At 40.2% G+C, this 26,910-nt stretch overlaps 1 protein-coding gene across 1 annotated transcript in view; it reads right to left on the bottom strand.

Annotated features, from left to right (window-relative positions):
- The window catches only part of DNAH7 (dynein axonemal heavy chain 7), a 1,967,826-nt gene that overhangs the window by 437,528 nt on the left and 1,503,388 nt on the right, over positions 1-26,910 (bottom strand). The window contains exons 58-59 of the mRNA XM_085648764.1: positions 12,261-12,446; positions 4,147-4,284 (exon numbers count right to left, since the gene is read on the bottom strand). Coding sequence (XP_085504890.1) covers positions 4,147-4,284; positions 12,261-12,446 — 324 coding nt within the window. The remainder of the gene's footprint in view (positions 1-4,146; positions 4,285-12,260; positions 12,447-26,910) is intronic.

Genomic DNA, 26,910 nt, shown 5'->3' with positions numbered 1-26,910 from the left:
TTGCGTACAACTGCCTTCAGCCGGTCAGTGCACTCTAATCTCTCAGTCCGCCAAGCCTTATACTGTTTCTACTGTTATAAGGAGGTGCTCGAAATGCGCATTGTTCTTCCTTCACTGAGGATATTCTTTATAATTTAGAAATTAGACAGCTTTTGAACTTGGAATCTACCTGTATTATACTCTCTGTTCTCCATTTACATAGGGATGGGTGTGGGCTAGTCAGAACAGAAGCTATTACTGTAAGATGTGTCTTTTGATAGTCAGCTACTAGAAATCATTAAGGTAGCTTAGTGACACTGCTTTGTGTGGTCACTGACCTTTGGATACATATCTCTACACCAAGGAGGTTAAAATATGATTGGCTGAGATCAGGCAGTCCAATGTTGTGTTTATTACCCTTCTATTATCCTAGCTTTGGAATTTGTTCCCATGTGTTGGGAACAGATATACGAGTAAGCTAAGCACACACATCTGGCAAAGGAGACTCAGCTACTCATAACCCTCTACTGCTCTGCTCTCATCATTGGCTTGGTCCATCCAGTTGACTTCAAAACTGAGGTGAACATTCAGCAAGCTAGCCTGTGAGCACATGGTCCCACACATGTAAGGATACAACTATACAGCAACCAGTGTACAACGCATCAGGTTTTTCATAACTCAGGAGGCAGTCTTGCTAGAGGGTGATATCAGGGTACTATGAGTTGGTGATGAAATAGAACTGTGAATACCGAAGCTACAATAAGAGTACCTTTATCCACCTTCGATACATATTAACAAAATGCATTATTAGTGTTGTTTTTTAATTTTCAACTGACAAGTATTTAAATATTGATTAGTTTCTCAAGAAGAATAGAGTTTTGACATTTATTGTCTGTGCCATTTTATTGAGATATTAAAGTGTATTCTGTATAGCCTACTGAGGTTATGCTACTTTGACTTAAGCTGTTGGATGGGCACAACTGATTGAAGTATGGACCATCCCCCTTTTTTGACGATATGGATATAGACCAAACTTTTGAATCATTTTTTTAAAATCAGTCATGAGAAACCTAATGGACAAAAGTATATGTTAATTAGAACCCAACTACCTCTTAACATATGTTTAACCAGCAGGCAATACAATAGGCAGGCGTATGAATTCCTAAAGTGAAGAAAAAGTAAAAAGTTGGAACCAACAGTAAGAAACCAAATATTGAAAGCTTGTCTACGTCAGGATACAGAAATAAATGGGCCCAAACAGATAATAAAAAGTAAAAGGAAATAGATTTGGAAGCTGGTAAATCCGGAGAATCATCTGTCAACCAATGTATATAATGACAATTAAACTATGATATGTTACCCACATTTAAACACAATGCAAGCAGACACAGGGCAGTCTGAATGTGAGACAGCGCAAACAATCTAATAAGGGATATTGACTGTGATTTGGCTTTTCCACAGGTAATCGGTCCTATTTCAAAGTGGTATTGCATTGGAACTACTGTGAAATGCATCAGCATGTTTCACACTATTGTGAGAATAATAATTGTATATAAAAAATAATATGCATCAGTACTTGCAGTTTGCCACCAGGCTGTCTTTTGGAAGCACAAAGCAATTAAAAAAGCAGTGTGTTCCAAATATTATAGTAGACATGTGTTTGTTTCAATCATCATTTTCAAGCTGGTGAAGACTATAAAATATCTTCAAATAAACAGATTACATTTTAAGGTAAATTATATTTTCTGACTTTGCACAAGGAGAAGTATAATCTTGGTACGTTTGGGTGTTCTTGTCAGAAACAGATTGATTGACAGAGGACTGTTCATATGTGCTTGGACAGTTTCAATGAGAAGGTATGTAATCCAGATGAGTAACCCAGATAAGAAATTGTGTAACAATATCCAAGAACAATAGAAAGAAATGGGATCCAAAAGATACTACACCACCAACCCGAAGGAAAATTTACTTACAATGTTATCACCCTGCAAAACAATAAAATACATAAGATTAAAATAACCACCAAAATTGCAACCAAATAAATATAATGAATCCAATAGTAAATTCATTGTTTCTTCTGTGGTTTACACTACTCAAAAATGTAAATTTGTTTGTCATGGTCATTTTGATTTGGTGCACATATTTTATTAAAATACATTTGAGCATACTTTGAATCCTTACTGTTGTAATATTTTAACATTTCGCTTTTCTAAATACATTAGTCAATAGAATAAAATATATTTCTATCCAATATCCACCCTTCCCCCCATTCCTGTGGTTAACACCTGCAGAAAAAATGGGGGTTTGAGAGAGTATAGGAACTTGATGGATGAGAAAATGAATACAGTATCACTTTCTGACTAAGAATTTTCGGAAAGCTTATCCACTCAGTGAGTACTCTCTTATATATCACACTCTATGGCTCTCCCAACTTCACTGTGTGACCATTCAGCTCTATGTGCGCTCTTCTATAGTCAAATCCTGTTTCTGCTCTCAGATCACTCTATGTCCACTGTCATCTTTGAAGTCACTGACTTCATTGCTTCTGTAGGCACCTCAACTTGTTACTATCTATAACTTATGTGAAGCTACACTCTCAATTAATTCAAAATTCTCTTCGATGTTCTCTCATTTTGTTTACCGCTACATACATTTCAACTTCCATGCAATTTCCTCAAATGCACCAGCATCACCCAATAATCCTTTTCAAAATCTTGACCAGCTTGTGCTCACATTACCAAACTGGCTGGTTTACTATATAATATTGATCTCAGTGCAGGTTCCTAAACCTAATATTCAAATACATAAACAGACACACACATGCCTGTTACGCCTACCCTAAGCATCCGTAAAGTCGCTTTCAACACACCAAATCAACCACTTAAATCAAAATTGCACCAGTGCTTCACCAGCCCTCATCAACCGCTATGTTAAATCCTGATCCATGTCACTTCTTGTACACTAGCAGTTCTCTCTTTATGCCCTGGACGTCTGACATCCACTCAGACAGCACTCTGAACATCTTTAAGAAAAACATACAAATTCATCTCATCTAACTTAAAGGACATTTCAATATTATTGCTCCCACCTGAGTTTATCACAACACATAGCCCCAAACTATTCTGGACCAAGACTGCTGAATTTGTTGTGGTCCTAATGTGATTTATTTACGACTTCCCTTGCATTCATAATTTGCTTATATAAGCATGCACTATATTGTTGTTATGTAACATATGGTATGACCAATGTAGTTTTGTGCACAAGCTTAATTAAATAAATTGATTTACCATAGCTATAGGCACTGAAATTATGGCTAACCATAAATTAGTTTAACTGAAACTACAATGAAATCACTTGTGTTTACCCAATTGAAAAACATTACAGGCAAAACTATATTACCTGCCTGTTCTTGCTCATCTGATTCCCACATGTTATCACAACATTTACCAGGACATTTTCAAAGTCTTGATAGGTGACTGCATTTTTTACCAACATTTTATGGGGAAGCATTTTCGGCATGACAATTAGTTATGTCTCCCATTTTATTCGTCCATTGCTAAAAGTTAATGATGGCCAATTACTTAAGCGAGATATTAAGAGAAGGAATAGTAGAATGGTCAGACCAACAGCCTTCTTTAAGGTCATATTTGGAGGGAGATCTCTGTGCGTTCAAAGGAGCTGCTGCCCTGGTTTTGTGGCTGCTCAGCAATTTTTTTTTTCTTCAAAAAGTAAAATGAACCACCCTGACACCCTGGGTGTTTTCTCCAAGCGCGTATGTGTTGTTTCATTTTTTCCTGTTTGCGACCACAAGTCCTTTCCTGGCAGACCCATAGAGGAAAAAATCACACTGTAATTCCTGTCCACTCTAAATAGGGTGGATGGTCTGACATCTATTCCTTGTCCCAATATCCGACGAGTTGCCTAACACTGATTTCAACCACTGGAGTCAGTGCAGGTCTACTAACAGCACCACATCGGTTTCCCAGACTAACATAGAGTGGGCGCACAGGGTGTTACACCATGTTTCCAATATATACTATAAATGTGTTACTGTTGAGCACACATCTTCAATCAATTAAAGCTGGGGTCTTAAATCACCTTTTCTTCAAAATAATCAAAAGCAGTGATGCCTAACTGCTGTGGAAGGTCACGGCTTTATTACTTTACCTGAGTAAGAAGAATATTGTCAAAGAGCAGCTGAGTTTCTGATTGATCCTTGGTGATATCGGCATTAGCATTCATTCCAAAAATCTCTGGTGCAGGATTCAGTGGAAGGGTCTTTGTGTATTCAATGTAATGGTTATACTGGAAATATAAATGGCAGAATGTTAATCGTGGCTAGTAAAGAAGGGGCTAGCCCAATAACCTGGACATAAATGCAAAATAAAATACTGGTTACTGTGGGTAAAATGTGCAAAACCATGTATGCATACTTAGGGGGTAACAAGTAAAGCTATATCCCATGAGGACACTAGTCAGAAAGAAGCTCAAGACTTGGGCTTTTGCGGAGACTCTGCACCCTCAGTGCCCAGAAACCCCTAGGGGTGACAGTGCTGCGCTTTACTAATGCTGACTGATTTGTTGATTGATTAATGGAAGTAGGGACATTTGTTTTCAAGGTAGATTAATTACCTGATGTTGTATCAAACGAAAAGATACACTACACTTCAAACACAATAAAGAAGAGTATCGTTCATGTAATGGAATTATATTCAGTTCAGTGTTACATAAAAAAAAAATGAAATTCAATATGATTATCTGCAAAAAATGTACTACATGTGCAAGAAAGTGCAACAACCCAGTACACAAGTGACAGCAAATGTGCAAATACATTGTGAGATACAAGAAAGCACTTAATACAGTGATGGCTGTCATGCACACATAAGTAACAAAATATAATCAGAGTTCAGAAGGGTGCAATAATTTCATTATTTTGGGACAGAACAAAGTCTGCAAATGGCAATGTTTCTTTCTCATGGAGTGATCATCAGGATAGTGCTGAAGACATTTAAAGACAGTGGCAATCTTGATGGAGTATGCACAAAGTCAAGATATTATTATTCAGAAGAATACTAAACAATAGCAATATAGTAAACTACAAAAACCCTCCTATCAGAAATCCAGTAAAAAGGGCAAAAAGCATCACGATGACATCCCTGCCTTCTCCTGGCAAGAGGATGCAGCAGTGCTAGGCCATAACTGTTCTCTTCCCAGGGTTATCCTCTTTCCAGGGCAGCAATTCATATATTTGCAAGGAGCCAGGGCTTTAGAAAAACTTGAATCTTTAGGGTTTTGTGGGTCCTTCGCAAATGACCAGGAAGTTATGGCAAGCAGGTGATAACTAAAAACATATGTTCCTAAATCACTAAAGGGAAAGGTTTGTGATAGCTTATGTTGAGCTTGGACGAGTTTCGCTGGTCAACTGGTCAAAGGTGGTAGATAAAACAGAACCAATTATATTACAGTTTTGAAAAACATTCTGCACCTTTATTACATAAAGTAAAGCAAGTGGCCTTAAACAAGGGAGAAATAAACATGGTAGTGAATAAGGTTAGGCAATGTTTTTAAATAAAGGGCAGTTTTGCAAAGTTCTCAAATTTCCCCATTCACAAAGTCTCTAGCTTTGTCTTCCCCATACTGAGTTGTTTGGGCATTGCCGGATACTTTTCACCACCTTCCAAGCTAATTTTACATTCTAATCACGAATTGGCAAACAAATTCACAATTTGTTTGACTATTATAGCATAAAGTGTTGCAAAAGTCACAATGTTCATGGAAATGTGGGTATGCACACAACAAACTTTGCACACGACTGTTGGTGTATCTTCCCTCCTCTTCACTCGCAATAAATGATTATTTAATTATTTATGCAAACCTTGGGCATTAGCTTCCCTTGTTTTGTTTCATTCAAAAACATGTAAAACGCTATAAGGCTGTATTAATTTCTTACCATGGGTTATGTTTTCTTTAAACAACTCAACAGGTTCTCCTGGAAAGCACTGTTTTTTTCCTTTTATAAATGTTTATTAGTTTCTAATAATTCAAGAAGAGAAAACTCTTGCAATAATCTTGAAAAATCCTTTGTGACATGATTGGTCTATGCAGAGTTTGCCACTTTAAGTTAATATTCCTATGTGTAACTTTTTTTCTGGACATTGCTTCCTGTTTGAGAACCATGACTCATCTTGTTAAGAATTAAACAATGATTTAGATAAACCTTGGAATATTCTATCCAATGGTTTCCGTTCATTCAAGAGTATTCATTTAGTGAGGAGGCTTTGTTTAGTACTAGGGAAAAAACAAAACTAACAATCTATGAAGGTTATTTCAGGTTAGTCCAGAAGGCCATACTAGAGGCCATTGTTTTTCACTTTTAAAAATGTTCGGGTTCCTGGTAGTTTCCAATTTCGAAATCATCCCCATCACTAATTTTCCTTAATGTGGTCTGCTGTCCAGAATGTACCTGTTCGGTCTCTTTTGGACGAATCTGCTTTGAGTCTTTTATCATGCAACATCTCATGGCTTTGTCATTTTGAAAATAGCCTCGGAAGACTCTACTTTTTCTAGTAAATTGTTCCAGCACTGCATTTTCATTGCCTTTCTACATAAAATTCATTATTGCACTAAATTATCATTTATTTTAGAAATTAATGTTCATCTTTAGGCCATGTGATGTTAAATGAAGATATTCAAAGAATGGTGAAAGTCCTGCTTAGGTGGTGGGATATAGAAGCAAGATAAAGGAAACCTTCATGGAGGCTTTGAAAGCTTATTACAGGGATAGTGAGTCTGACACTAGGAGTCCAAAGAAAAGCATCAATAACTAGTCAAACACTCTGAAACAATTTTCAGATAAACAGCTACCTCCCAAGGGAGGTGTTCCGGCGCTAAGATGAGAGCTATAGGAATTAGAAGTGGCAGTGACTGAATAAAAAGACAATCTTGGCTTAATAGGTCAGTCGTAAATTGTTCCGGGCAGAACATTCATCTTCCAATTTTTTCATTCCTGAATCAACAATCGTAAACTGAGAACTTTGTTAATCAACCCCTCAGAGCATTTGAGTTTTCCAATCTATTCCTTAGCATATGATATTTGGCTCACAAAAGGACAGTACTCATAAACAATGGAGGACAGCAAGTCCTCCAGAGAGATGGCACATTTGTTTTCATACTCTCTGGCTTGTGCAAAATTCCAAATTAGTCTTGATAGCTAAGAGTGAGTGTTGTGTGTCCTATGTTTAAGAAAGCTGAGAGGAATAGCCTGGCAAATTATTATTTAAAATTCCTTTTGAATGTCTCTGAAATGGTGCTTTTCCAACATGTCTAAATGTGGGAATACCAGGGATATGTAATTCTCACATCAGAAACATTGTTTTTCTACAGCCCCTTTCACATGGACAGATTGTGCTGTTTCACCCAATCCTGTCCACAAAACAATTCTTTAGATGTAAATACTTTTGCAAGCCTCACATTCTGTAGATTATAGTAACATTTGGGCAAAGTCTTCAGCATCAGGGGTTGAATCTTAGTTTCTTTCTCTAAATGTGTTATTATTCTAATATAGGTGTTATAGTGAGGCCACGCAAGAAGAATGAGCCCTCTAAGCAAATTCCTATGTATAAGAGCTGAAAGTAGGTGTATTATGTTCCACAAAGCAGGAATCCGAGACAAGGCCCTGGAATGGACCACCTCCTTCCTCGCCGGCAGAACCCAGAGCGTCCGCCTCCCCCTTTCCGTTAATCTGCAGCGTACCCCAAGGATCATCCCTCAGCCCGACATTGTTCAACATCTACATGGCCCCGCTCACCCACGTCGCCAGACTGCACGACCTCAACATCATCTCCTCTGCCGACGACACACAGCTGATCCTCTCCCTCACCAAGGACCCCTTACCGCCAAGACCAACCTCTACGAAGGAATGAAAGCCGTCGCCAAATGGATGAAGAACAGCCGTCTGAAGCTGAACTCGGACAAGACGGTGGTCCTCATCCTTGGCTCCACCCCCTCAGCCTGGGACGACTCCTGGTGGCCGACCACCCTGGGAACAGCACCAACTCCCACGCACCACGCACGCAACCTGGGGTTCGTCCTCGACTCAACACTCTCCATGACCAAGCAAGTCAATGCCGTCTCATCCTCATGCTTCAACACCCTCTGCATGCTCCGCAAGATCTACAGATTGATCCCCACCGACACAAGAAAAACGGTTACCCAGGCCCTCGTCAGCAGCAGGTTGGACTACGGAAATGCCCTCTACGTGGGAGCGTCGGCCAAACTAGTGAAACGACTGCAACGCATACAGAACGCCTCGGCCCGCTTGATCCTCGACATCCCGCGACACAGCCACATCACATCCCACCTGAGAGACCTGCACTGGCTGCCCGTCGATCAGGAGGATCACCTTGAAGCTCCTCACCCCAAACACAAGGCACTCCACGACACCGGACCAACATACCTCATCAGACGACTCACCTTCTACACCCCGAACCGCCAGCTCCGCTCTGCCGACCGTGCCCTCGCCACCGTCCCCCGCTACCGAAGAGCAACATCCGATGGCAGATCATTCTCCTACCTCACCGCCAAGACCTGGAACACCCTCCCCATCCTCCTACGGCAGACCCAAGACCTACTAACCTTCAGGAGGCTACTCAAGACCTGGCTGTTCGAGCAATAGAAGCATCCCTTAGTGCCTTGAGACCCTCACGGGTGAGTAGTGCGCTCTACAAATTGCTTGACTGACTGATTACGTTCATTGGTAGTACTTCATGAGCATACACATAAGAATTTCAAAGTAATTAACCACACTAAATCTAAAGTAAAGAAAACCAGCAAATCTCTTGAAAGCAATAACTAGAACCTAAATGGGGCACTGCTTGAAACAGTTACTCTGTATATCGATCCGCACGTGATCAACAAATTTAACTGGAATGCACCAGGTGATCTTAACTGTATATACAAAGCAGAGGTCAAACCTTAGTTACATTAATTGTACCTTACAATCAAACTAGTTTCAGTGTTTGTATGCAGAGCTCAGACATGGGTTTAAGCACCTCATTAATCGACAGTAAAATCTGAGGAGAAGTAATGAAGATAAGTACATAACATTCATAAAGCTATCCCATTACAAGCAATCTGAAGGAAATGGGTCTCAGTAGAAGTACCCTTATCTCTCTCACCAGAGAAAAAATTATTTTCTGCTTTTTGGCAAACAAAATGTGCATGGCTTAATTTAGTCCCATAGGCTCTTTGCAATTAAACCTCACCAACACACCTTAAGATGTACGTAAATGTATGTCAAAAACTTTACATTATGAATATGTTGCAATGTGAAATATTTGTCTTTGAAATGAAAAAAAACCCTGAAATTTCTTCCTCATAATACTATAATGTAATCATATGCTTATGCACATTACCAATTGCAAAAAACAGGATTTTTTGTTATCATTAGGCATTTCAAATATAATGTGAAACAGTATGTCAATAGTTTTGAATGTTATGAGGTTTAAGGTCGCAAAGTAGTTAAATTATCATAAATAAGTTATTTTACAAAAGTGGGGTAAATGTGAGCAAAAAGGAACTTAACCCAGGTGTGCCATGGATGTGTTTGCACAAATCCTAACCTGAGCAGACCTGTGTCATTAAAGTTACTTGGCTTGCCGCTATCTGATGCATGACTTAAGATTTTGTTTGGAGAGCACAGAAGCACTTATGATTGTATAAAGAACTTGTATAGAAAGCAGGACGAGAAAAGTGTCAGTAACAATGCCCAAATAGTCTTCATAATAACACCACTGAAGTAAACACCAAAAAAGTGGTAACCAGCGGCAGACCTCCTGATCATTTGGTGGCTCATTATTATTGGAGGAGAAGCAATTACCTCCTACACTGTTGCACCCTAAAGACATTTTGTTAAAAGAAAACACAGCATGCAAATACCAGTTCAAAAGAATAACAAATCAGCCCCCAAAGACAGGTTTTACTCCACAATAACACAAAACAGATGCATAAAAATCACCACACTGAAAGTAAGGAGGCCGGTCTCAAACTCAGAGAACCCTTGTGATTAGGACCCTTTAAACAGGGCTGGAATACCAATTGACTGGGATCCACACAAATCTTTTTGCTGTGATCTTTGTGGAGTTCATTCTAGCAGTAGGCTTATTCTTGGTTCAGTCTAGTTAATTCACCAATGTAGACTTAGATCTGAATTAGGTATCCCCAGTGTAAGTGATTATAGCCAGACATGTCAGGTGTGGAAGGTAGCTACATTTGTAGCAAATACAATTCCATAAGAGTGCTCAAATATATAGGCCCTTGGGCATGAAATGACAGATGGATGAGCCAGCCTCGCAGTGCTCAGGATAACCCAGAAAAGGATATAAAAAATTATATGTATGTTTACAACCTCCAATTGTTTTGCAGCAAGTGCTCAATTTTTCAAAAACTTAGTTATGATATGTTGATGGTAGAAGAAACCTTAAAGTGGATTAACAGCTTTTAGTCTCACAGATGAACTGAGGGAATCGCAGAGTCTGATCATCTGGGAATGGAGGAAGTATTGCAGTAAGGTTCAGAAGAAGAGTGAAGTGATTCCAGGAGGTCCTTTTGCAACAACGCACATTTTAACTATTTCCAGAACTCTGCTAGAATACTGAAGGCTTCTTGTAATGGATGAAATGTTCCAGCAACTAGAAGTTTGGAAATGGATTTCGTTTAGTGAGTCGTTTCCACACTGCATTTGTGGTTTCCGGTATGGCAACAGTTTGACTTCTGGTCAAGCAGACAACTATTCAGATAATCTGTTTATTAGCGAGGCAGAATTTGTTTGAAAATGTTGACCATTTGGCGGCCGCAAGAGCAGAAGCTAAATAAAGTGCCACAGTGTAAATTAAAATATGCCTTACAAAGAGCAGTTACTTTAACAGTGTGAAACATAGCTTGAAAAGCAGAAACAATTTGGATTCCTGATAGAAAACAGACAACGACGTAAAGCAATCATCCCTAAAATACTGCTATATCTCTAGACTAGAAAAAAAATCCATGGAGACTAAAATTGGAAAATTCAAGAAATATAGAGATTTGACTCAAAACATTAAATTAATATAGACTTTGGGGGGGGGGAGTGGACTCTTAGAGAATTCAATGAAGGTCAGTTTAACAGTAAAAAAAAGTCTAAAGCAACCTGTGGCCAGACAGAAGATAAAGAAACTAATGGCCTGATTTAGTTCTTGGTGGGTGGGTTGATCACTATACCAAAAAGGTGGCTCTTACTTATTTCAAAATTGATACTACCAGATATTTGTGACCTATTCTGTGTATGTTTTTCATTCATTTCCAAATTATGGGCCTGATTTAGATCTTGGCGGACGGATTACTCGGTCACAACGGTGACGGATATCCCATCCACCCAAATATATATCCCATTATATCCTATGGGGTTTATATTTCGGCAGACGGGATATCCGTCACCATTGTGACGGAGTAACCCGTCCGCCAAGATCTAAATCAGGCCCATAATTTGGAAATTAATGAAAAACATACACAGTAAAGGTCACAAACAGATCATCTGGTACACAAGTATCAATTGTGAAATAAGTAAGAGCCACAAATTTGGAATAGTGATCAACATTGGCCATTCTGCCAATGCCCACCAGTAGAAAAATAAAGAATAGATAAACTTGGCAGATTTAATTCCATGGACACTGATTCACCGAAATTCCAGGGGTGGAATCAGTAACAACAGGCACCCTATGAACAATAATTACATCAAAGCGTTCATCCTCTCTACCATCCCTAGCCTACGAACAACATTATTTGCTAATGGGTTGTTATGGAAATGGCAAGGAGTATAAACTATAGAAAGCAAACTGGGCTCAGATCCTTGCTTAGTTTCTTTTCCTTCTGCTGCCATCATGATCCCCGACATCCAGACATGCATGAGCACTATCAAGTGAACCAAAGGGCAAGCTTCACTCTTAGCCGTCCACAATTGATGTCCATGTATGAGACACATCTGATTTATATGAGGGTTTACTCATGAATCATATTGGCTATTCGTCAGAATAGAGAGAAGGTTGTAGATGTTTTGTCTGATTTGCAAAGGTGGAGACTAGATTTGAGATGGTGGATGAATGCAGACTGGATAATGAGACAGAGAATTATGTAGTTTATCAGATGTTATTGTTACACTGTCTTGAATTAAACCTTATGCTACTGTTGACACATTTAATAAACAATGGTTTGTTTGCGGCATCATTGTCACATAAACAGTTCTTACTCACATCTCCATCAAAGGGAGCAAAATACATGCCACTTGAGTCAAACTTGTAATCAGGATCTTCAATTATTGCTGGATTGTAGAATTTGTTTAAAATACTCCGTAGAGTGCGGCGATCCCAGTCATCAGTAACTCTTCCGCCATAGTTACACTCTCCTGTCATATAACGTATAGCATCATAAGGAAGCTCCTGAAATATTCAAAGACCACAGATTAGCTTAGCAGAAAACTGACATTAAATGGTTCCGAGCACAAACATTATTATACTAGCCACTAGAGCTCACTTTAATGACATAATCGTTGAAAATATAAATTTCTAAAGCCTTGAAGACATGATATTAGCCATCTACATAATGATTTTCTTATCCTAAGGCCTCTGCATTCGAGTCTGCATTAACTACCGTATGAAAAAGAGAACAGGTCTGATTTTCCAAGCTAAAAGTGTTTCTACTTTGATTTGAGAGTCTGTGTTCAGCAGTGTGGCTGTGTGGATGTAAAACATAAGTTCATGAATGGACCTGTGAGTCCTTGGAGAGATGAATGGGTACATGAGTAAATGAATAGATGAATGGAGGATTCATGACCACAATTATAGAGAGTTTGATACAAAGCCAAAAAATGTATAAATATTTCCAAGACCCAAATGAAGCTACCTTTTCCAGACTGATATTTGACTTGGATACAGCACAAGAGTGAATTACCAGTAGAGAAACTGACTCAAAAAGAACAACTTTAAGCTGTTTCAAGGCAGGCGTGTTTTGCTCACCGAGTTCCAGTATGGTTTTTCATGGAATCAGGCACTTGTAGTTTTACTGTAGGTACCTCCACTTTCCACTCCGTATGCTCTATATATCTGAGCAGCACAAAGCAACCTGAGGAAGAGAGGAGATGCAGATGCCATATCCTGTCCCATCCAAGACCTGTGCTTTTCCTCTGGCATTTCTGTGTATGTAAAATAAAGAGTGCGCCCGTCCATATGAAGGTGTATCCCACTACTTCACCAACACAATTACTGGTTATGATTAGAGAGACATGGCTTCATAAGTCATAACTGACAATTTGAACAACCAATGGTGGCTATCAAAGGGAATGATCTATGCTGAGAACTAGGGCATTATGGTCCGAGATTAGCTTAGGATGTTTTATAATCATTGCTGAATCGGAGATATTTCTGGTAGTAAATATATAATCGATTCTGCTGTATTTGTTGTGAGGATTTGAAAAAAATGTATACCCCGGATCCCCTTGATGTTTAAGGGGCCAGATATCGGCTAAATTATGACTAATTAAAAGTGAATTAATAGCTCTAAATACTCTAGGTTTTCAACCGTAATACGTATGCTTGCCTTGACTATAACAGATAGCATTGAGTGTAATATTGAGGTCTCCGGCAAAGATTAATGGACCAGGCCAGCCTGCCAGCTCCACTTCTAGGCTTTCGAACATAGATGGATCGTCTAGGTTTGAACCATAGACAGAACAAAGGGTTATCCCTAAGGCAAGCTCCACAATTACCCATCTACCATGTTGATCCAGAGCTTGGCGTATGGGCATCCCTATATAGCTCTTACCTAATATGGCCACCCCCCGGATATTTGTCGTTTGGGTTGTGGTTGCCAATATGTTGTACCCCTGGATTTTGAGTAGACTTCGCTTTGCCCAGGGTGGATGAGTTTCTTGAAGACATATAATATCTAGGGAATTTCGTTTAATTATCTCGGACAGCTACCCTCGCTTACCTCTGTCATGAAGCCCTGCTATATTCCAGCTGCATATACTTATCCTCCCCATGGAACTAAGTGGTTTGATCCTTTACTTATACTGAAATCTATATTTGCCCTATAGTGCAAAGATGTTTCACGACTTATCTTTTCAATTTGAATTCTTTTATATGGAGTTGTCTGCATTTTTTTAGTTTTGTTCCCTTTCCCACCCAACCACCCCCTTCTCGACCCGACCCTTCCCCCCTCCCCTGCTCCCAAATAAAGGCAACAAGACTCCATTAGAGTCTAAATGTGATGAAGGTGCATCACGCCATCAGGTCCTGACCAAAAAGCCAAGTGAGAGAATAAAGAAGAACCCCCTTTTGTTTCTCTTTTTTTCCCCCCTTTTTCACACCCGGGGGGGGGGGGTTAAATTTCTCCCTCCCCCTTTCCCCCCCTTCCTTTCCCTCCCCTTCTTTCTTTCTTTCTTTCTCCCCTTTGTTTTTTTTCCCTTCCCTCCTTCCTTGTTTTTAAGAATTTGTAAAAGCTTTTTCTTTTCCCTTTCTTATATTACCCCCCCTTTTAGATAAATACTACCTGAGAGAGAAGAAAGAAGAGAGAAAAAAATTGATTTTTGTAAAGTGAGTTTCTGAATTAGTAGTGCTTGTAGTAGTGGTTGTATTATTAATCGTGGTTGTATTATCAGTCGTACAAAATAACTAACTGGATGCTGCTGTATGTAGACCCACACATCACTCTATTCTAGACAGTTTTTAGAGGACCACTGACCCCACATTATACTGACATTATACTGACTTTATACTGACATACATATATATATATATTTCACAAACTGTAAAACAGACTCAACCACACCCTGCCTTTTTATAAGGTTACTTTAGGCTGTCGAGATATTCTTGCGCAGGAGACAAAAAATGTCATCTGTCCCCCATAGATAACTTTAAGCCGTGCTGGATTGTTGAGGTATACTATTGCCTTCTTGTCTTGAAAAGGTTTAATAAGCTGGCGCAGCCTCCATCTTCTTTCCACTGTAGTGTGGCAAAGTCAGGACGTGAAAAGTATGTAATGTCTTTGGAGGTGCGTTTAGCGTCGGGCCTTGCCTTCTCAAACACTGCCTGTCTGAGTAAGAAATTGCCAAAGTAGACTAGAATAGCCCTCGGGTAAGCTCCAAGTTTAGCGGGGGTTTTCTGAGTGAGAGGTATACGATGTGCTCGTTGGACTTCGATATCCCAATTCTAGTTAGACAGCTCCGGCAAAGAGTCTCGGAGAAGGTTGACCATAAACGAACGAATGTCCTCCCCTTCAGATTTCTCGGGTATCCCTAGAATACGCAAGTTGTTTCTGCGCTGGCGGTTTTCAAAGTCCTCCAGTTTCCATCTAATATCTCCTATCTGTAACTTGTTTGACTCAACCCGCTCTTGGATTGCAGCAACTTCGACTTCATTAGCCAGGGTTCTGGATTCCATCTCGGTCAGTCGATCTCCAAAAGAACTACACGTTTTGACCAGCTTCCTCACCACACCTTGTACCTTACAAAGAGCTGCTTGCGCCCTGCGCCCATCATGTTAGGTCTCTTCGCGGTGTGAGGCTATCGCCTGTAAGACAGTGTCTATAGATGCAGGCGCTGGGGTGATTGGAGCAATTGGAATAGTTGGGAGTTAACTGTTCGGTGTGAGTATGATCCCAGTGTAGAGCCGTCCCATGAGATTTATTTCCCCGCTTGTTGAGGACTTTCTGCTTTAGTTTAACAGTAAGAGGCTCCGCTCCCGCATCTGTTGCGCTATCAGATTCATCAGTCAGATATGATGCTGAGGTATCACCCCACGCAGCCCCCAATTCTGCTTCATCAGAAAAAGAAAAAAAATCGCTGGCTTCTTTCTCGAGGTCAGTGTGGGTTGTGTGGATAGTGCTGACAGCGCCAAAGTTACCTGAGGCTGATGTAGCTCCCCTGGTTTTAGTCAACTCCCGGTCTTTATTTAAAACAGAATTAGAGTCAATCTTTGTATTAACTGTGAGCCCTGACTGATTATGTCCACTTGCGCTGAAGCGATCCTGCAGCTGTGCTTGCTTACTGATCGAACCACTCCTTACACTTGTATCTATATCAGTATCAGTAACTATAACAGCATTCTTACTTAGACCAGGGTCACCCTCCGTTGCAGGAGAGGCTTCATTATCAAAAAAAGCCACAGTATTACAATGTGTACTAAGTAATACGCTCACTTCGGGGTTTGCCTGTACCTGTGGATGAGATGGAATTGGGCTGCCTGCATCATTCTCCACTACCTCAAAACCTTCTGTTACATTAGTTTTGCTGCCAATTTTTGTCGTTTGGGGGGCTGGGCCACTTGAGAGGCCTGGAGCAGGACTGTTCTTGCTGTTAGCATGTGAAACCTGTCGCTGTCTCTCCTGGCCCGGAAGCGTGCTGGAGCCTTTCCGCATCCATTCCACCACCGACGGTCCTGCAGCTTCTTTTCGCACGTCCTTCTTCCGGGTTAAGGCTCCTGGCTTGGAAGAGTCAACCATAATGCCCTAGTTCTCAGCATAAATCTAACAAGCACTGCTAGGAAACCCTCAGTTTGGACATTCGATAGGAAACTATTGGTTAATAGTGAGTATGTTAATTTTATTAGGAATTGGGCTCAGTGCTACTTCGACATCAACCGTTACAGCGCTCCTAGAAACGTTGTATGGGATTGTTTTAAAGCCGCGCTTAGAGGGGAAACCCTTAGCTATGTAGCTAGAATTAAGAAACAGCAGACCTCCGAGTTCATTAACAAGGTAGGGGAACTAGCTAGATTCGAAGCTGCGCATACCATATCGGTTGTACAAAAATCAGACGGATCTAATCTGCTTCGTCAGATTTTAATTCTAAAAACTGACTTAAACAAGGAAATAACAAAGAAGTCTGCGGAAACTTTCAGAACTCATAAAAGAAACCTCTACGAGAATGGAGAAAAAGTCGACAAACAATTAGCTTTGCGAACAAGACAAAGGGCCTCCAATAACGCAATTTCTTCTATTAAGTCAAACGGTCAAGATTACACACAAACAAAAGACATAGTCGATATATTTCAATGCTATTATCAGAACCTATATCAGAACGATATTGCCTATAACAGGGAGGAACTAAATACATTTTTAAGAGACTTTTTAACTTGCTCAGATAGCAGGCTAGATAACATCACTAAAAATAATCTGGAGAAAGAAATATCACTAACTGAGATCGAACTTGCCCTTGCAGAACTAGCCTCGGGAAAAGCAGCAGGCCCCGATAAGTTGCCGTTGGAGCTATACCGAGTCCTAGGCAAAGTAATATTACCACTGTTATTAGACCTATTTCTTGGAATACAGTGGAATGGAAACACACCTGCATCTTGGCAAGATACCAACATAATTATTATTGCCAAAAAGGGTAAACCCACAGACTCTCCATCTTCTTATCGCCCAATCTCACTGATTAACTCAGATTCGAAACTATATTAAAAAATACTAGCCAATCGACTAAGGGGGGTCATTGCGCATCTGGTCTCCCCGTGGCAACACGGTTTTATCCCAGGGAAGGGTACTACTGATCATACTCGCAGAGTAATAGCATTATTTGATATCATTGCAACGACAGGCGGCCAGATGTCAATGATTCTCCTAGATGCCGAGAAGGCATTTGACAGAGTATCATGGGAATTCATGTGGGCTATACTAGAGCGATATAACTTTGGGCATAGTTTTATTAAATCAATTAAGGCTATGTATTTTGATCCAAAGGCTAAACTTCAGATTATGGGAGGTGAATCAAATACTATCAAAATCTCAAGAGGAACAAGGCAGGGCTGCCCGTGCTCCCCGATCCTATTTGCCCTCTACATCAATCCTCTGATACTTAAAATCTTAGAGAACATCAGAATCAAACCAGTGGTGATAGGATTATTCGAAACTAAAGTCTTAGCCTACGCAGATGATGTCGCAGTTGTAACACCTGACCCTGAGATAGCCATAACCGAGATTGAGGCAATTACACAGCAGTTCGGTGCCTATTCAGGATACTCCCTGAACAAAAACAAAACCATCATATTATGTACAGAGAATTTACAGTTTGAGGATGTCAGACGGACTGAATTAGCAATTTATTTAGGGATTCGCATATCTGCTACAGTTCAAAATGTTACCAAAGTTAATTATGAACCCCTTATTAACTCAATCAAACAAGATCTAACAAGAGTTAATAGCCTGCATTTATCTATTATAGGGAGAGGGAACTATATTAAAATGACTATCTTTCCTAAAATATTGTATTTATTTCGTGCAATCCCTTTGCTAGTGGAAGACAAATTTATTAAAATTTTAGACTCTCAGTTCTCTAAATTTGTCTGGCAAAACGGCAAGATTAGGAGATCGCTCAAATATTTATCCCTTCCATCTGATAGAGGGGGGCTCGCAATCCCACATCTACTTTTATATTTTTGGGCGGCCTTTTTGCAACAACTCGCCTCAATGGTTAATCCAGTATCTAATAGGGAAGAATCCATCATACCATCCGTATACGAATTAGCCCTTGGCCATAATACTAGAGGATTATTCTTAAGACAACTTGAGCCCAGTTATTTAAAAAAAGTTAAGTTCAAATTTGTTATTGGGGCATGGAAAGTCTGGCGAAGAATCACAAAATATATGAAAATCCCTAGGCTAAGTCGTTATACTCCAGTCTGGCATTCCAGTTTGCTACCACAAAACAAACAATGCTATCTCTGCCAGGTGGGAGAGACAGGGAATTATTTCTCTTTTCGATTTTCTAGGCACAGACATGAAGGCTAGCTTTACCTCTCTCCAAAATCAGTTTAATATACCTGCGACTGACTATTCAAAATACCTTCAAATAAGATCAAGCATAAATTCCCAGCTGCCTAATATAAGCTGGATCAGAAGCTCTCTTATTGAAGCTACCATCAGACCCTCCTCTATAATTGGCACAATCTATAGCATCCTCCACGAAAATTCACAAGATGATTTAGTACAGACTGAATTATTATGGATAAATAGGCTTGATAATTTAGATATAGACATCGATAAGGTTTTGGCCCTGTCGTCACAACTACTACTTTCCACTAATCTAAAATTGCAACTTCATAAAACTATTTACAATCTTTATTTCACCCCAGCTAAACTATATTTATGGGGTAGAAGAAGTAATGATCAATGCCCTAGGTGTAAATATGGACCCGCCACGTTACTACATATGTTTTATTACTGTGATAAGCTGAAACTATTAAAAAAAATGATATGGGAATTTTGGGAGGAGATTTTTGGGTGTAAATTGCCCGTGTCACCCACTATCTGTATGCTTGGATACGATGGTATGCTTAATTTGAATCCTAGCGAGGAAGCCATTCTATTTATTAGAACTGCTGTATATAGAATTATTCTTGCTGCATTATGGAAAAATTGTGATCCCCAAGTTTTCAAATGTGGTTAACCAGATTTCTGGGCGTCCATAATTATGAGATAGCAATTTATGCCACCAGGGGCCAGAAGTCTAAAAGACGAGGTGAAAAGATTTGGTCCCCTATTACAGCTTGGAGCACCGCAGCTGTCTCAAATTAATGTACAAAACCTTTTCTAATATGTCTTATATATGGCAATAGCCAATACTGTATTATTTGGTTTCCGCATTAATTCCTACGTTTCCATCTTATGTTGATAGCTTTGAGTATTATAGCTTTTTTTAATTTGATTTTCAGAATTTTAGTCTATATGGTGTATATATGACAATAGGCACTATTGTATTATCTGGTCTCTGTACTCTCCTGCATAATATTTATCTTCTGTTTTTTATGATTTTTCTGTTTGTTGTCTTTTCTCTCTTTGGAGTGGTCTACAAAAAATAAAAAATAAATAAAAAGGGAATGATCAACATGAGAATGACAAACAATGGCTAGCTATTACCCTTCCCTCTGTATATAGTGAATTGATTGTATTGAATTTATAATCGCTCAAAGACAGCTAAAGGTGCCTCTAATCAGACTTTTAATATGACCTAAAATAGGAGTGAATAAGTACACACATTAGTGACAAAGTATAAAGGGATATCCTGGGGTGGAACCACTAATAAAATTGTTCATTGTGTGTGCAATTAAAAAAATGCAATATAAACAAATGTTCTTATAGCACCTAACAACACACCAATGGACCTGCTCAGACAAAAAAGACTAAATGGCTGAGTAGCAGAAATTACATGGAAAAGATCCTCCAATTATGGTGGATTGTGCTAAATAGCTCTGTTTTTTTAAACTGTGGCATTGTAGAACAAAAAATCCATGTTCAGGATGACCATTTTGTAGGATCTGCTAATTGTATTGCTACGCACAGGGAACTGTCTTTAAGGGCCTGTTAAGGTATAGCACCCTGACAAAATTATTATTTGCTAAACTTACTATTGCTGCTCATTGAGTGTATAAAAATGCCTCAAAAATTGAAATTCTGACAAATCATAGCAAAAAAACTCCCAATCAGTAATTTCAATAATCACTCAAGACTGCATATCGTTCCTCTTTGCCCTTGTTAAGAACCATGAAGAAATGGACTCAAGGCCTAAAACCTGTTCTTCTAGTAAGCCACTTCAAAAACTACCACTTGATGGAAATTCTAAAAACATATCCAGAAAGATAGTTGTGTAGTAGATAGACTAATAGACTAAACCTGATCATTGTGTTTTTGTGTGATATTGGGCTTCTGTGGCAGTTGTCAGCGGAGGCTTCCAAGGAGTCCATTATGTTATGGTTTTGAAATGGGTGAATTCATTAGCCGAGTATATTTAAACATTTCTGGTGACTCTATTACTTTTTTATGGTACCAGTTTCTGTCAGGTATTCTGTAAGTGGGTGTTTCAAGGGGGGCGCAGGATTCTGCTTCCTCTGGGATTTGCATTTCAAGGGTTCACAAACAGACTGGCTCGAGTATTCTGTTTAGGCGTGAGTGGGGAAGGGACAGCAAAAGCATGTATACATGATAAAGAACTGTGGTATGCAATCATAACTGTGTAAGATTACTCACTGCTTCAGTCACAGAATCACAAGATTCAGACAGGGAAAGGATTGGAAACTGTGCAAGAATGGGTGATGGCACTGTATTCACATCCCTTTGTCTGTTAACAATTTGTTCCTGTACTGGCTTTCCTCTTTCACTCACTTTGCAAAATCGACTGTGCATCTTGTCGCCTTTGTTTCCTCCCTCCTAGTTCCCTTGGTTGTCTTAGCCCTGTTCCATCATCAGAATTGCTATTTTGTTTGTTTATATGCTGTTCATCTTGCTGCTATCTGCATCTGTATTGTAGTTGCCTGGACCTTGACTTCATGGACATAACTGCCCGCATTCTAGCCATCTGGTCTCAGTCGTTTGGTCTCATAATCGTCAACATCTATTCTGATAATCGTCAACACTGCCAAGTCTTCTTGACTGTGAGTACCTCTCTCTGCACCAAACTCAATGTTGGCTTTTGCCTTAATTCTTCACAACTCTTTCCAAATACTGCCTGAAGTCACTGCCACACAACAGACTGCCACCAGATTCCAGTCCATGCCAGTACTAATGGCAATCGCATCGGGCACAGGTGGGTTGACCAGGGTCAATCTAGCTTCAACCAACTGAAAAGTGCCAACAGTAATGTGGATTTAGGGGTTCATTGCTACCTGAACAGAAGTCTCCCTTACTTGCATTCGGCCTCAAGCTGTCCAGAAACTGTGTGATACTATTCTCCTCTAGTCCAAAAGTCAGATGTTCTTTTGCTAGCTTGGCCAAATACCTTTCACATGAGTAAATGGATAGGGCATTCTAAAGCTCCAACACGAAGGCACAGTCTTCTAAGTGCCAATGACTGGGCAGGCGATGGTTATCTACTCATTAGTAATTCTGGGACCGGAAATCTTGGAGATCTGTCAGTTTGTAATTGAGTTAAGGATGTACTTTACTGTGTTCAACTATTTCCGTGACAATTGAAATCTCAGCATATGCAATCTTACTGCCTCTTTGGGACTCATCTTAGTAGTTCCCGGCCTAAGGCTTTCGGTATGAATGATGGCTGCTCTGCAGGGCAGTTTCTCTGCTTTTCCATTGAGGTGAGCTGTTCTAGTTTCAATCACTCCTCCCCATCCCCACCAGCCTGTATTTGCTCCCAGAGTCTTGTAGGGCTGGCTGCCTTATTGTGTGGGTTAATTTGAAGGGCTATGCCAACTACTGGTGGGTCTTCTGAGGTTCCTGGGTTCTGGGGGTTACAGTGAAAGTATGCTATTCCAACCCCTTTTTCCAGTAATCAACCAGGTGACATAGCAGGTATTTCTTGATCTTGTAGACGATTTATTCTCCAAGCCTGACAGGTTCCATTGTGTTTTTTTCCTGGCGTGATTTTTATTGAAATTGAAGAATTTGCACATGAATTGTACTGTATTTTTCTGTCTTACTTGTGAAAATCTATGCTGCTTTTGAAAAATTTAATATTGCCACTTTGCACTGAGTATTTTTAAATTTGCTAGTTTTACGATAAATTCCTAGCGGCGGCCAATTTTAGTGTAACAAGCGCTTTCCCTGGTCAGCGCACTAGTTCTTGCAAGCCGCACTGTCTCATTCTCTACTTAAATGAGCAGTAAGCGGACGCGCAGCGCCTGACAGGTTCCATTGTGGGTTTTTTCCTGGCGTGATTTTTATTGAAATTGACGAATTTGCACATGAATTGTACTGCATTTTTCTGCCTTACTTGTGAAAATCTATGCTGCTTTTGAAAAATTGAATATTGCCACTTTGCACTGAGTATTTTTAAATTTGCTTGTTTTACGATAAATTCCTAGCGGCGGCTAATTCTAGTGTGCCACGCGCTTTCCCTGTTCAGCGCACTAGTTCTTGCACGCCGCACTGTCTCATTCTCTACTTAAATGAGCAGTAAGCAGACACGCAGCAGATACGCGCAGCGGGCGCGCCGGTGGCGCGCCAAAGGCAAGCCCGTCTACGCCCTTTCGGGACCAGGGGCCACGAACCCTCACCAATTAACTCCCAATTTTGCTGTATTAATGAAGTATTCACCTGAACAGTTATTGAAATATCGTCCATGCATAGATCCGAATTGTAACGTTAATGATGCTTTTTGCTGCCCCTGCTGCAATTTCTCGTTTTGTACGGTACCCCCTAAAGATAAGAGTTATGAAACTTTGACGAGCTCTTCCCCCACTCGTTAGGAAAATATTGTTTTGCTGTCAGGTAAGAATGCTGTTGGTAAAGTCTTTAAATTTTGGAATGTTAATTGTGCTCATAAAATGGATATATTTGACCTTTTAAATAGTGAACATCCTGATGCTATCTTTCTTACTGAAACTTGGTTACACACCAGTTCAGGCCCTGACGTTGGCTCGGCTTTACCATCTAATTATGCCATAGACAGAAGGAACAGGGTCAGCGGAAATGGTGGAGGAATTGCTATAATTTATGATAAGTCATATCAATGTAAACTGGAAGATCTAGCTATTTTAAACTCTGAAGCAGCTTTATTTAAAATTACATTGACACCGAAAATTACTTAGGTATTCTTGTCTACCGCCCCCGTGGACCTTCCAGCTCCTGGGCTTCTTTACTGCCAGATTTAGTTGCGCCATATCTTCTCAAAGCATAAAATTTCACCATATTGGGTGATTTTAACGTACATTTTGAAAAATCAGATTGCACGATTAGTAGTACACTGATTGAGGATTTTGCAACTCTAAATCTTTTACTTACCAATAGCGGCCCCACTCAAGTAGCTGGGCATTTGCTGGATCCTATTTTTTCTAATTTAACTTGTCTTCACTGTGATCCTGCTCTCCCTTTATGTTGGTCTGATCATTTTGCAACTAAATTTCAGTGTACTTTTTCACTGACTCCAATTGATACTTCTGCGAGTAGTCCTCAAAGATCTCGGAACTGGAGTAAATTGGACCTGGAAATCTTTAATAGGACTCTTATTGACAACGCTCCTATTATTGAGCATATATCAACTAACTCATTGAGTATGATACATGAATGGATTTCGGTCACAGTTGAATGTTGCCTTCCACTAACTACGCAAAAGAAATATAACCACCGCCCCCCTGCTCCTTGGTTTACAGCGCAATTAAAAATTGAAAAAAACAAATGTAAAAATCAGGAAAGGAGCTGGAGGAGAAATTACTCACAAGAGTCTAAATCCAATTATAAGCTAGCCTTAAAACATTGTCAAGCCCTTTGTAAACTAGCTAGAAAGGAATATGTTTCCTCCACTATCTCCAATGCCCAGAATTGTTCGCGTACTCTGTTTAGCATGGTGAAAAAACTTGCTGGCTCTGACACACAGTCAATGCCACCTACTTTAAATGAACAACAGTGCGATAACCTCGCCATTTATTTTGTGGATAAAGTAGAGCAAATATACTCTGCATTACAAACTACTCCGACAGTGGCATCTGGTATGTCACCTCCCATGTTTGAGTCTGACTACAAGGCGAGGAACTCCATTAGACTTGAAACCTGGACACTGTTTGATTTTAATTCTTTTAAAAAGATTTTAAATAGTATTAAATCTGGCTCTCCTTGAGATCTTATCCCTATATCTGTGCTGCAGCAGCTGGACTCATCTTCCCTGATGCTAATTATGCTGCTGCTAAATGCCTCTATTCGAGAAGCCGTTCTCCCCTCAGATTGGAAGCATGCAATGGTTCTTCCTCTCTTAAAAAAGGCCAATGCGGACCCATCTCAGTTATCTAATTTTAGGCCTATTTCTTTGCTTCCCATCTACTCCAAAATTTTGGATAAACACATTAATCAGCAACTCACTCATTTTGTGGAATCAACTAGCCTTCTACACCCCTCTCAGTCCGGCTTTAGGGCAGGCTATTCTACTGAGACAACTCTGCTTGGAGTATCAGAGGTGAAATGACAGCGACTGGATGCTGGGGACACTGTAGCTCTTATACTGCTCAATTTGAGCGCTGCATTTGATACGGTGTCCCACACCGTGTTAATTAAATCTTTGCAATCCTCTGGCATTGTTGGCTCAGCACTTGGTTGGCTCTCGTCTTTTCTTGCCAAGCGGACATTTCAAGTTTTTTCATCCAGAGCCACTTCTAAAATTTACCCCTCTTCCTCTGGGGTAGCCCAGGGCTCTATTCTGAGTCCTCTTTTATTTAATCTGTATATTAAACCTTTGGCAACAATAGCAGAGGAGGCAGGGCTGTGCCTGTTTTCTTATGCTGACGACACCCAGATCATCTTTTCCCTTTCCACGGAAAAGATGTGTGGACCTTCAGTGCTTCAGACTAGTTTAAGAAATATTGCATCGTGGATGCAAGCTAATCTTCTTAAGCTTAACGGCGAAAAAACCGAGGTCCTCATTTTGGGGAAAAATAAAAATCTCTGGGGCCCTCAGCATTGGCCATGCGAAATGGGTGATCTCCCTCAGCCCTCTGCCTATGTCCGCAATTTGGGAGTCCTGATTGATGATAAACTGTCTATGAAGCAGCAGGCTGTAAAGGTGGCTGCCACCTGTTTTACCATCTTAAAATGGTTGAAAAAAATGATTTGGATGCTTCCGGTTTCCACCCAGAAAACCGTAGTCCAGGCGCTTGTGACCTCGAGAATGGACTATGGAAACATCCTTTATCTGGGATCTAATAAGGATGTTGCACGGAAACTACAAGTGGTCCAAAATTCTGCTGCCAGGCTGCTATGCCGGCTTTCTATAAACTCTTCAACTTCCAGTTCCCTGCATAATCTTCATTGGCTTAAGGTGGAAAACCGTGTGAAGTTTAAGGCCATGAGTTATATGTACAAAATTAAAACTGGTTCCTCTCCGAAATACTTACAAATTTTGGTTCACCCTTGCCAGCCCTCTTGTGTGCTTCGCTCGGCCACTCAGGGTAAATTTGTGGTGCCTAGTGTTAAACTTAAAAGAATGGGTGGGCGGTCATTTGCCTGTCTTGGTCCTGTGTTCTGGAACTCCCTTCCCATTGCAATTCGCATTGAAACCTCATATCTGATTTTTCGTAAGCTTTTAAAAACATGACTATTTAATCAATAATTTTAATCTGTATTTCTGATCTTATTTTATTGCTTTTGGTCCCTTGTCAGATTTAGCGCTGGGAAACCCTTGTTGGGTATCTGTGCGCTGTATAAAATTAATCTAACATAACATAACATAACATAACAAGGATGTCTTCTTTTTGGTAATGCTGGGGTTGGTCTCTTTCCTTCAGAACCAAGTGCCTTGCCCCTGACGGAGGTTCACTAAGTACCTTCTCCTCTCGTTTCTGTGGGCTCTGGTGCACTTGATAGGGTAGACTTTGAGCGGATAGGTCTACCGATGAGTATGGTTCCAGAATCCTTACCCTTTCTTCCTTTCAACATCAGCACCTTCTACTTTCTTCCTTGCCTTTTCACATAATTTCAATAGGATTGGAGGTACCAATAGGATTAGGGGTCTTCCATCTCCTCTGAAATCATGTTTGTCTTTTAGTCTTGTAGAAGGAGGCTCAGAGTTCTTCATCAGGTGTCCTTGGTGACTCACTACTCAGACTGCATAGTCTAGATTCCACCTCATGCTTCTTTGTTTCATCACCATACACTCCCTGTCCCATTATTTCACTCTTGCAATTTCTTTACATCCCTGCTTTCTCCATATGTCACTGTTTCCATCTTTCTCTTCCACTTCTCCTTTTGTGTTTTTCTCTCTCCGTCAAAGTCTGATGAGGAAAAGTAAGTGGCAGTGTGAGCCGGAATGCGAGTCAGGCCGGAAGTGGAGCGCGACTGTGCCGGGGCATGTGGCACCGGAAACGGGAGACGGTCTAGTCTCGAGACCGCCCTTAGAGGAGGGGCCAGCCACGGAAGACGAAGCGGGACGCTTAAAAATGGCAGGGAAGGACGAGGAATGGTGTGGGATGCAAG

This window comes from Triturus cristatus, chromosome 3_2, assembly GCF_964204655.1.
Source record: "Triturus cristatus chromosome 3_2, aTriCri1.1, whole genome shotgun sequence".
Classification (NCBI taxonomy): Eukaryota; Metazoa; Chordata; class Amphibia; order Caudata; family Salamandridae; genus Triturus; species Triturus cristatus.
The sequence above is the reverse complement of the archived record's forward strand: the minus strand, read 5'-3'. Positions and strand labels throughout refer to the sequence as shown.